We start from the raw sequence: 12,616 nt of genomic DNA, 5'->3' as shown, positions 1-12,616 counted from the left end.
ACTCTTAAATGGACACAGAATATCCTGGGAGGCTGCAAGCCGAGCTGCTGCTTACTTTTCCTCAGCTTGTTCTTATGAGCTTTTTTTGTTTTTATAGTGTTTACCACAAGCTGAATTTACTGAGGTCTGTCCTCTTAGATTCAGGATTCCTACTGCGTAACGCACGGCAACAGAGTAGTGGGGCAAAGTCTTTATGCACCTGATCCGCCATAGGAGGTTGTACTTTCTTTACCGACAGATCTTTGCAGGAGGAAGTAAACATGACCTAACACTCCTTTTTATTTCTCTATAGGCTGTTTGATAAATAGAGTAAATCTGTCCAATATCATTTTGATGAACATACAATTTGATCAAGATCGTCTTTTGAGGTAGTTTTTTGCACACTCCTTCTCATAAGAGCTTTTTCTTGCATCATTTTTCAGTTGGTTTCGCCCATCTCCTCATGAAACCCACAATATACCAGAGCTGCCAATCAAATCCGTTGGCATGGAGATCTGCTCCCTTGACTACCACAGACATCATCTCATGTAGCACAAATTAGGAGGTGAAATGGGTCCCTTTGCTCCCACACTTCCAGTTGAGTGTTTTTTGAGCTGGGGGGAACATCTTGTCTTTTGGGGTAATACAAGCGTATCATGGTCTTACTGCTCCTGCAGGGCCTGTAGAGCTCTGATTATTACCTGCACTGCCTAATCAAGGAGCGAGGGGAGCGATGGAAAAAGACGAAGAATAAGAGAAAGATTGGAAATAGAAAGAGGCTAACGGAATAGGAAGGAATTCCCTCATGTGATGCCAGCGACCACACATCCGTGAAATAAAGGATTCCTTCATGTTCTCGCATGAGCTGTGAACAATTCTTAATCATCCACTTTTAACTAATGGCTCGTAGGCAAGGCGTGGGAGGGCTCGCCGTGATTATTTCCATCAAGTCAATTAGCAGTGGTATCTGAAAAGCTGTCACTTTGATGTGAAGTGATTCGTACGCCCTGTCTAAACTTTGCTGCAGGTATTTCCACCCCACTCGTATGTGGAAAACATGGTGCTCACGCTGCACTTAAAACGATTGGACAGTGAGATGAATGTCACTTCCTCGGCCTCTTTTTTTGAGTCATACGTAAGCTCTCCTCCGCCTCTGCTTATAAAAATATGGGAGCCTCTTTTTACAGAGTTTTCCACTGCAGACTCGTACGTTCTGATGTGTTAAACAGGTCTCACTGGGTTGTCACGGATTTTGGGAAATATGGAAAGTGTACATATAAATCCTCTAGCTTGTGTTATTAGCCAGGTTTCTTTCAGACAGCTCAGGATAGGCCAGGTGACCGTTCCCTGCTCACAATTTACTGCTTACATTGATGTCTCTCTGCCATAAAATATGGTGTCACTCAAGACCTGACTAGGTTTTCACGCTGAAACCACGCTAATGATAGACCTTCAGGTGCCCCTAATAGTAAAAACACATCTGAAGTACGGAAAGAAAAGCTCTACTTTCACATGATTGGCATGACAATGGGATGTTGTAATAATGTGTGACATAAGACAGTGACAGTCACTGAAAAGTTAAAATAATGACTTGCAGCCTTCCTTGGATGAGAGTGTTTTAATGTAGAATCGTTCCTGCTAGCTCATCGGTTAACTTCTATCGTAACATTTTAACAAAAATGTGTTTGTATGACAATTTCATGAATGAAGAGGTGTGGTAATCGTCATAGCAACTGATGCATTAACCCACATAGTTACATAGAATAAAGTTTAGAAAGTAAAACCCTTCAAAACTAAGCTTACAAACTGCAGGAGGAACCCCCCCCAAAAAAAAAATAAAAAGCAAAAAAACAAATGCCAACAAATATAATTGTTAAGCAATGACTAAATCATGAATAAAAGCAACACATACAACATCATATCAACTGAGTCAGAGATGATAACGAGTAGAAAAGAGCCCCACAGTTAAAACACGTCCTGTCAGATGGATATAAAGAAGTTGAAAGTCTAAGTATCAGTTTTCCAAGCTACAATTTGTGAGAAAGGTTGTCATGGAAATCAGACATTCATACCTGTTTCAACACCATGGCCACAAAAATACAATTCTTAGGTTCCCAATATTTGATTAACGTCTTGTTTTTAATTTCCAACAAATGTAGGAAACTCCTTAACACTGCACAAAATGCACAAAAACATTGTATGGTATTACCGGACATTTTGACAACTTACTTGCGAGTGGTGATTGAGGAGAAAATACTTAAATGTTTTTATGTTTTTATGCTCGTATCATAATTGTTTGTGATCAAATGTTTATTATATGAAAATCTTAATTTTGTAATTAACTGAGCCCTTAAGACCATCATTTGCTTTGAATCTCTGAAAAGATACCCACCCCTTTCATAGTATTAATATTTGAAAAGTTTCCCTGTGATACTTTAAGTCAAAGCAAAACACATTCCTCATCGAAACCAAAGACTTTTAAGGGCACAAACAACCCACAATGCAACTCTCTATAGGTGAAATCTCAGACACACATACAGTTACAGTCCAAATGTAGGACTTGACAGCTTCTCAGTTATACATCACGTTGTAGTTTTTTGTCCCCTACATTTGTTTTAGGCTGTTGCCCCTTGGCCTCGCTGACAACTTAAGTTCTACTGACTGATAACACAGCTCGTCTGTGTCGGGATTACTGTCGTACATCCTGCCTGAGGCCCCTAGAAACGCCATGCTGTATCATTCTGTCAACAGTTACTCTGAGAGTGCTCTGCTCTCTGCGCGTTACTGTTTGTGTGTGTGGTACTGTATTTCCCCGATGCACCGTCCTCTGCCAAAGTCAACCGTCTGCTTCCTCCCTCATCTCTCGTTGCCTTGGAAAACGCTCGGCTCTGCAGGCTTGATGAGGTGGGGCTGAACTTTGAGCTCCACCTCATCGCTCCAAGAAACACCTACATCATCATCATCCTCAGTTCTCCAAACCTGCCTTTTCAGGTCCCAACAATGGCCTCCACACTACATAAATCTCCCTGACAGGGCGATGTCTCACCAATGACACACCAAGCAGCGTCTCAGATACCCAGGGCTGCTCGCCAGTCTGCCTCTGGCTCTTCAAAACAGGAAAAAAAAAGACACTTCTGGGGTTTGAGCCAGTGCCACATGGTCCACAAAGCCCCTGTTTCATTGTAAAAGTGGGATTAAGAATTCATTTAACACATGGGATATGCTGCTCTCTGACAGTGGTGGGAGCTCCGCTGGACCCTTAATGGGCCCAGCTTGTGCTGACAGATAAGTTGAGCTGAGTTTCTCTGGACCAGCAGCTCCTTCCACTCTCTTCCCTCTAAATGAAACAGACTGTTATTCTTTCCAGCGGGCCGTACAGTAGCCCTGTCCATCATTAAAGCTATGAATCATGTTTCTGCACTTGCAGCAGATCCCTCAGGGGTATATCAATGCCTTGCCCCTTAATCTGGGCAGATTTCCTTGCCGGGTCCTCTATATAGGGTTCTGTTTTAAGCGAAATGAACAGCTTGCTCATGTTACTCTTCGACTGCACGGCATACCACAATCTTCCCACATTTGCCATCAAATACTTTGATTTAAGGTGTTTAGTGAAATTCAAGCTAATGCACATGCCCCCCCTTCCGCAGCAGTGCTTAAACTGATTTAACCCAGCAGCATTGCTTTTTTTTTAGGGAATGTGTTTGGATGTTCTTTTAGCCCTTTTTGCTGAAATGATTGCAAACCTTTAAAGGCACCATATGTGGTTAAATTTAATGTTGAAGCGTTTGTTGCAAAGCGGGCAGAAACGGCAGGTCTGCTGGTGAAAAAGATGTCATGCCTCTGAGCTGCTTCACGCTGCTTTGGAGGTCAGTTTCTTCTTCCAAATGCACTCATTAAAACCACAGGCCCTTAATATAGGCAAGTTTGTTAGAAAATTGCCTTTGATTCTGTCTGGATCTGCAATGTCAAAGGAATTTATGCAGGATTTTTCCTCAATAATGATGCAAGAAGCTGCAAAGCAAATTGTTGAATCAGATTCTTCCCGCTGAGGGAAAAAAAATGGGAATGGGAAATATCTCATTGGGCATTTAACAGGATGATTAAATACGCCTGTGCCAGCATGTATGTACTCATGATGGACATAAAAATGTTTGGTAAGCCGCACGTGCTGCGTTCAACCCCCTGGGGTAAAGGTGTACGAGGTTGGAAGGTGTGTTTGAGAGATTAGTCATGGTGGAAGAGAACATTTCCACCCATCATCAGACTGCAGAAATCTGTCTTTTGACTCAAAATGATTTCCCATCTGTCTGTCAGACCCCTGAATCATTGCCCTTCCGATAAGGAGTGCATGGTCAGTCATCATCGTAAGCCAAATGCAAATGTTGAGAAACAGGCTGGCAGGAAAGATGAATAAGGAAACCACAATCAGATGCCTTGTGCAGAGAAAGTGACTGATACACTGTATGTACAGCCTCTGGGAGATTGGCCTGAAAAACACAAAAAAACAGATCCATTATATGAAGGTTGAGAGTCTCTTTTTTTGAAAACCACAAAAATCTGAGTGAAAATATTTGTTCATGTTTTTATAAGACAATGTCAAATAGCTTCTTTTGCAATGGCAGACCACGTTTACTTTGACATTATTGGCATGGCTCTGAATGAAACAACAATCAGTGTAGTGTAGTGTAAAAGATATGTGGTGTTAAAGGTGTGTATCACATAGATACTAGTTTGATGCTTTTTGGTGCAAAAGGAGAAACCATCAGAGACAGACCACAGGCAGTCTTTTTTTTTTTTTGCATTGTAATTTGCTAGCGTTGTTAGCACCTGCAGAATAGAGCAGAGAAAATTAGACCGCTAACTAAGATGATGACCGACAGTAATGTTTTTTTTGGAAGGAGAATTCTTCTGTGAGCTGATGGCGTTTGTTTCAAGCTGGAGTAGAAGCCACAAGCACGGAGAACTAAAGCGACGAGAGGGAAATGCATGTTTGAGGAAAGCGCAAACTGGCTGTTAAGACTTGTAGACAGCTCACATGCTACCATCACATGTCCTGTCATTCAGAACGGGGGGTTTAAAGACTGCTGTCCTACACATCCACTGTACTGATGAGAGGCACATCCCAGTAAACATAGCGATGCGTCGGGAGGTCCGTGTCTAAAGACTTTATTTTATATTTATTCTGTTTATAACCAAATATGTATACATAAAGTAATGAGAGCACTTGAGTATTGAGAGTGTTCATTTAATAACTCAACAACACACAGTGGCTTGTAAATAACTTCCAGTCTGAAGTCTTTGTCTGTGTGTGTGTGTGTGTGTGTGTGTGTGTGTGTGTAAACTGTTTATTTTCACACTCTCTGCTTGTTTGAGCTGAAATGTCTCTCCTGTGAACAGCTTCTTCTCTGTATCCCTCATTGGAAATGCTGTTGCTTTCTTTAGAAAGCCGAGATGCAGCATTGACCCCTCTTAGAAAAGAAGAGTGTTGTTGTAGTAGCACAGCCCCCCCCCCCCCCCTCTCCGTCTCGTCTCCCTCCGCCTGTCACTTCAGACGGCCCCTCAGTGGAGAGCTCTCTCTCAGATCAGCACTAAACTCTCTCCTTAGTCTCAGGAAGTGTCGGAGGAAGCACTCTCAGCCTCGTCGGCTTTTCTTAGAATCCCGGGTCTCATTGCATATTCATCGCACCCTTCACAGTGGAGGGTATCAGGTTTAAAAAAAAGAAGAAGAGAGAAACGACACAAGAGCTTGAATTATTCACTGGTTTATTGTTAATAATCTCTTCTATTAATAATAATGAAATTTATTCAAGGCTTGCACATTAATCTTCCAAATTTAAAAGCATTCCTTTTGATCGTTTTTTTTCGCGGTGAAGTATCGCTGTTGCCGTTGACCAGGAGACCACTTTCCCATGAGCTCTGCAGTTTAAACACTTTACGCATCACTCTCCATCGCCACACAAATAAAACACAGAGACACTTCACGCGACAAGTGGGAAATGGAGAGGCTGCAGTTTGTCATCACATTTCAAAGCTCTGGATGTCCAATATCCAGAGGGAGACAAAGAGGGATCCACAGAGCGCTGCTTATGACAAAGAACCAGCTCCATAATCGTTTTAATAAAACATCAAAGACAGTAAGAGTCACTGTTGGATTTGTTTTGTGGCATAAACAAAAACATTCCACATATTTTTGGAAGTAGGACACGAGTTACAAATGACTGTCTCTTTAAAAGACGATATTGAACCACACCTAAAGTAACAAGGTTGAATTGAATGGCTCATCAAATACTTTGAGTGAACTCAAAGTATTGCAAACAGGAAACAGGAGAAAATAATAAAAGCATCAATATTCACCATGTTTTCACCAGGCTTTTGATATCTGTAATAATCTTTTTTGCACTAGTAAAAATCTCAGTTATTTTATTCAAACACTGAAAATAGCACATCTTTAGACTTCAGCTATTCTGTAATAAAAAGGTGCAAAGACTCACAGCTAGTCAGACGATGCAAAAGACCTTTTTTTCGTCCTTGAAAACACAACAAGCGAAACACTCCAGTCACTCGTAGAAGAAGCAAAGTAAGCAGGCTGAATGGTTTGAAATGGCACAAGATGCCTTCTTTTACACAGAATCTTCTCTTTGAAGGAGAAATCAGGCAACACACAGTAAATACATAATTGGTGTGGTAATATAGTTTTAAGCATTACAGTATTTAGCGCCACAGCGGCAACCTCGGATGTTGAAAAATGAAGCCAATATGCTAAAAACTGATGCTTTGATTATATTAAGGCTATGAGTTGCATTTAAGGGCGTGGCTGGTCTGACTGACAAGTGGACGCGTTGTCCCTGTTTGTCAGGAAATTAAAGGCCCGCCTCATCTCCACCTCTTTGCCTTCTGCTAGATTGACCAAAAATTATTCTGAGATAGCATTTCCAATATTGCTGGACTACTTAACGCCTCTCCAGAGACATGTGGGTGACATCACTGACACCATGTTTTAAACTGTCTACAGGTTGCGACCTTTGTCACCTTTTAGAAAGTAGTCCTGTATCCAGGAACATATTTCATTGTACTAATTATTGCATCAGAAAAGCTTTATGGAAATGGTCAAAACTCAATAGATTGTCCAAAAAAAGGTTTTACCTGCATGCAAGGTGTTTTTTTAAGGTTGAGGATTATTGGGATATGGAAACACTTTTGCTAAAAAAAAACAATTGAGATTAGTGAGCATTGGATTCACTTTACTGACTAGTTGACCTCATGTCATGAACATGCATGAATATTTGCTGACATGAAATCACAATTTAAACCAGAAAGAAAGACATAAGACTTTCTCCTTTATATCCAGCAGAGAGGTGAGGTGGTCAAAGTGATTTGACTGTTTTCCAATGATTAATGCAGGACTAAAGCTATGCCGAAAGTGAAACCTTTACCTCCAACTTGTGTTGAAATCACACTTTGCAATACGGTTTATTTACTTGAAACTAACTGACAGACACTCATGTCATCTAATATATTCTGTGACACTCTGAAAGTTGACTTAAAATGAGCTTGTCAATTGAACCGTGACACAACAACTGTGTCTGCACAACCAAAACAACTTTCTCAGATGTCGTCGCTGTCAGGCCCATGAGTGACAACATTTAAATGATTGCATTGAAAACATCCACTTTCCAGAGAAAACAAAAACAAGTCATTTCCTGCGTTCGGTCGAGATCCTCGGCACGCTCTCCTCCTCCTCCTGATTAATAGCCGACATGTCGTGCTGAGCAGCCCTGCTCTATCTCGGCTGGAGGTTCACACCGAGAAGCAGGCGGTGTCTGACAGCGGTGAGCTATGTGCTGCTCTGCCCGGCGGGAAGTAATGAATCGGTGTGTCTGCCCGGACTGAAGTGTAGACAGCAGGAGGAACAAAAGTGATCAGTCTTTCAGAGTGAGGGAGCGCTTGTCCGGCTCGATAGCAGCGGAGAGACGGCGCATGAAAGGGAAGGGCAAGACGGAGGTGAGAAGGAGTCGAAAAGTGTCGGAACGAGTTGTTAAAATAAGGAGCAGAGAGAGAGACATGAAAGCAGAGAAGGGTTTTGTAGCTATAGACAGAAGAAAAAAAAAAAGACAGACATTGAAAGGTTAGACGGCTCGGTGTCACCCAGACCGTGTTAACATTCCTGGAGAAATTTGCTCCCCCCCTCCAACGCTCCTTGAACCTCCACAGAGGGGGTTCATTATTCTCACTTTACTCCTCCACTAATTATCGTTATCATTATGAGGGATAATTACCATTTCACTTCCTAACACCCATGTAGGCTGCTCAGCTCTGACTCACACACGAGGTTATCAATAGCTGCTCAATTGCAGCCTCATCTGCCTAATTATACGATTTGGCCTCTGTGATCGCTGAATAGGATGTGAAATCTGGTATTATTGGTGAGAAGCAGACAGTCAGCAGAAAGCCGTGAAATAAACCTGTGTGTGTGTGTGTGTGTGTGTGTGTGTGTGTGTGGAGTCTTGTTAATTAGAGATGTGGCTTTCTGTTGAGTAGGAATCAAAAGGAACGCAGGGTCATGAAACAACTGGAAGTCTCTTAAATATCCTGCAAGCTGGAACAGAGCTGCACACCCAGTGAGAGTTAAATCCAATCCTGAGAGAGGAAACGTTAGATCCTCTCTCTTTTGATTTCCTTCAATCTATTAACTTTCAACTCGTTTCTATATTTAAACCCAAATCCATGATTCCCTATTAACTTAAATGACATTTGATCCAAATTTGAAATATTGCTGCATACCTTTTTTTCAAATTCGGTTTTCACATTTGGTTTGACTTTGGTGTGATAATATCATCAGATGGGGCGCTGGTGGGGTGGTGGGGCAGTGGTTAGTGCGCGTGCCCCATGTGTGGAGGCTATGCTCCTCCAAGCGGGCGGCCCTGGTTCAACTCCAGCCTGTGGCTCCCTTCCCGCATGTCATTCCCCACTCTCTCTCTTCCTGATTTCCGACTCTATCCACTGTCCTGTCTCTCAATTAAAGGCACAAGAGGCCCAAAAATAAATCTTATAACAAATCACATATCACATAAACGTTGCAAATAATGTGATAAATTCCGAGAAGAAATCATCAGAATAATCACGCCAAAGCTGTTTACACCCAAAGTTTGGATTTTTAATGGTTTTGGGTGTCATCCACTGCTGTCTATTTTCTGCTGCCAGTTTGTTGTGCAGTCATTTCTGTAGTGTAAAGAGGAGACTTGAGTTCATTAACAGCCTTTAATAACGCTTAAGAGCCACTGTTTAGAGAAGACAAGATAACATAATATACTGAAGATGAGATAAGAGCGGCTTTATTGATCCCCACAGGGGAAATTCACTTGTTACTGTACTGCACTTTTTTTCCACAGAAGTTTTTGCACAGCAGGATTGCAATTGGCTTTAATTAGATATCGGTGGGAGTAAAATTAATAATGTAATGAAAAATATGGAGTATCCGTGCTAACTGCTAACTATAGCTGTTTAAAGTCATGGATCAAGGTTTCAGCAGCAAGTTTATCTTCACTCATGTTTTTGTAGATGCTCGGAGAAACGTGCAATTCAACTGTTTCAAGCACATTTTTTCAGCAAGCTCGTACAGAACTGGGCTCATGGCAAGAGTTGGCGAAACTTTAAATCCACTCTCTTTGATGTGAGCACTCATTATAACCTGTAATACCTGTCATTTCTTTAAGACATTTTAAGTGATAATCTGAGTTTAGAGCCTCTGTTAGATTTTTAACACCAGGAATTCAAATAACCTACACTAGCAAAACCAATTCACTTCAGTTCATATCTCGGCATTAATGAAGAGCTGCCGCTGTGAACAATGCGACTCATGCTAAGCTCACTTGCTATGTTTGTGAAGGGGGGGGGGGGTTCTAAATCCCTCTGTGGCATTTTGGAGTCACAGCTGACGCCTCGAACCTGACGAATGCTCCCTCCATCTGCTGCAGCTCAACACGAGATAAGTACAGGACTGACAGAGGTCTCGTCAGCAGGAGAAATTTATGATACGCGTCCTCTGTTGGAGCAGAGAGAAGCCGAGCCGAGACGGAGAGGAGGGTCATGAGTACAGAGGGTGGAGAGGACGAGGGACAGAGGGTGACAGTATGGACGCTTCAGTGGGCGTGTGACGGACAGTCAGGTCAGAGGAATGTGTGGCACAGAGGACCTCATGACAGACAGGAAGCACATTTTTCTTTGACCCCAATTACCAGAGGTGTTCCTCTCCACCAGTTAATCCTGGGGATGTAGGGTGGCCTCTACTCTGCACCATGGAGATTTACTTTTCCAGCTTGTTGTTTTCCCTTAAAGTCATACGGATGATGACACATTTCTGCTGACCTTAGGAATCTCTCCAAACCTTTACGCACAGATCGCATCAATGCTGGTCAGCAGACTTTAAGCAAATGGCTTTAAAAAGATATCTGCTTATGAATGCAGAGTGTGTGCAGGAATCTTTAAGTGCCAGGTGTTTTTTCTTTTTTTGGTCTCGGTTTGAAGTCTGAATAGTGTTGACCAATCATGTCTCAGTATACATTGAGAGCAAATAACATACATTTTTCATTTTTATATGCCCTTATAAAAAAGATCCTGATACCTACTGTAGGCTCAGGGATTGGTTGATACAGAGTACATTTTCAACAGGACAGGGAACTTTTTGGTGTCTCACGATTCAATTCGATTTTTCATTCTTGGGGTCAAGATTCGATTGAGGATCTCTTTTCGATTCAAAACAATTCTGGATTCATGATTCATGATTCAAAGTCTAGTTTTAAATACTTCAGGATCTACTCCAGTCATCTGCGAGACTAGCCAAATTTCTTGCTGCTCCATTTGGCATTCTTCTGAGTTACAGAGCTAGCCTTAGCACTTAGCAGGCAGTGGATGATTAGCCATTTCTGTTTTGATTTTTGGAAGTAATTAATCCATTTAAAATCTCAGAAGATAAGAATCTCGATTTTTACATCAATTGATCTTTTCCCCACCTTTAATTTTAGGGTTAGGGTTAGAAAAAACACAAAACATGCTAATGGGGAAAAAACAGTGCAACTTCCATACACGTAATGACTTCAGGATCTACTCCAGTCATCTGTGAGACACGTCATGAAACTGCTTTATTGTGTTGTGATCAGTTCTTCTCCTCTCTATTGTTGATGGACACATAGCTTTGATACAAAAGACAGAAATTCTCATCGCAGCATCGGACTCTGTTTCTTTGTCTGTCACCTTTTGGTTTGTTCTTTTAACATCATCTTCATCTTCTTCATCGTCTTTACTCCTGAGACTCCTCTCAGGGTAACCCTAGAAACTTTCAGGAGTGCATGTGTGATAATATGAAATGAAGGATACAGATAAAGTTGTCCATTAAAACTTAAGGGAGTCAAGGTGACATCTCAGCATTACAAGACAAAGAAATGTAAAAAGAAGAAAAATAAATAAATGGGGAAAATGACTAGAAACCAGTTTCCTTTATGTGTGTAATTTGTCTATTTTTTTTAAGTATTCAGCTAGGCATCAGTTGTTGGTTGGACAAAAATGTGAAGTTTTTTCCCCTCAGTCTCTGGGAATTTTTGGGTGTTCATTTCACAATTTTCTCACTTTTGCCAGAGCTAACAGTAATCCTTGAAATGTTTGTGTTACTCGAGTGGTTTCCTCTTAGCCGCAGAGACATTTTCTTTTTGTCATGAGATTATCTGACCTCCGTCTCTCCTCACTTCTTTCCACAGAGACGCTCATGGACTCGACTACAGCCACCGCGGAGCTCGGCTGGACGGTCTACCCCGTGTCAGGGTCCAGTGACAACAGCGTAAGTGGCCTGCTCTCCTATAATCTACTCCTGATAATTGGAATTTAATTGAATTATTACTTAAGTAAAACCATAATTGGAAGTCATTTCCCGACCTTTTTTAGTTCAGACAAAGATGAGGTGTGTGGCGACCCTCGCTTTTGTTGGATGTAAAAAGTGCAGCTAATGTGTAAATTTGCTCAGCCGCCTGTGAAGCTTTATTTCGGTCTGTGTTTTGGTTTCACACTTTAAGGTCAAGGATCAACTCGGGAGCCCGGACTGCCCCCCCGAGTGAGCTAAACCCCCTGCAAAAAAACCCCCAACTGTAGAGATAGATGGAACCAATTAGAAGACAATAAAAGGATTGTTCAGTATATCCACATCATAAAAAAGATGTTTTAAGAAGAAAACTTTTTTTTGCTTGAAGACCCAGAGGTGCAGACAACTCCACAAAAAATATAACCAAGTTCCACCTACTCTAATTTTCTTTTACGTTAAATAAATGATCATTTAAGAAAAACATTTATCTTGCTCTAAACTCTCTGGTTCAAGGTAAACAGTCACAAAGGAAACTCTAAACACTTAAACCTAACTGTGATTGTTCACATGCCAGGCTAGATGCTACGTGTTATATGGGCCCTGTCGGTGTTTGATGCACGGTCTTTCCACAGGGTTTGCCAGGGCATCGGTTCCTCCCAGCCACATGTGAGCCAGGCCCACTTAGAGCCAGCCAAAACCAGAGTCTCAGTCTACTCCACGTTTTTTTTTTCCCCCACCACAAGATTTAGGCTCCTTAGAACGAGTCCAAAATAGAGAAAAAATGTTGTA

At 41.7% G+C, this 12,616-nt stretch overlaps 1 protein-coding gene across 4 annotated transcripts in view; it reads left to right on the top strand.

The window, feature by feature from the left end:
• ephb2b (eph receptor B2b) overlaps positions 1-12,616 on the top strand; it is a 165,250-nt gene that overhangs the window by 47,686 nt on the left and 104,948 nt on the right. For all 4 annotated transcript variants that reach the window (XM_020643414.3, XM_020643413.3, XM_065955069.1 and 1 more), the window contains exon 2: positions 11,730-11,809. In XM_020643414.3, the coding sequence (XP_020499070.1) occupies positions 11,730-11,809 (80 nt within the window). The remainder of the gene's footprint in view (positions 1-11,729; positions 11,810-12,616) is intronic.

The sequence above is a fragment of the Labrus bergylta genome, chromosome 5 (assembly GCF_963930695.1).
Source record: "Labrus bergylta chromosome 5, fLabBer1.1, whole genome shotgun sequence".
In the NCBI taxonomy this organism is placed as follows: Eukaryota; Metazoa; Chordata; class Actinopteri; order Labriformes; family Labridae; genus Labrus; species Labrus bergylta.
Note: the sequence above shows the minus strand (reverse complement) of the source record. Positions and strands in the feature narration are given on the sequence as shown.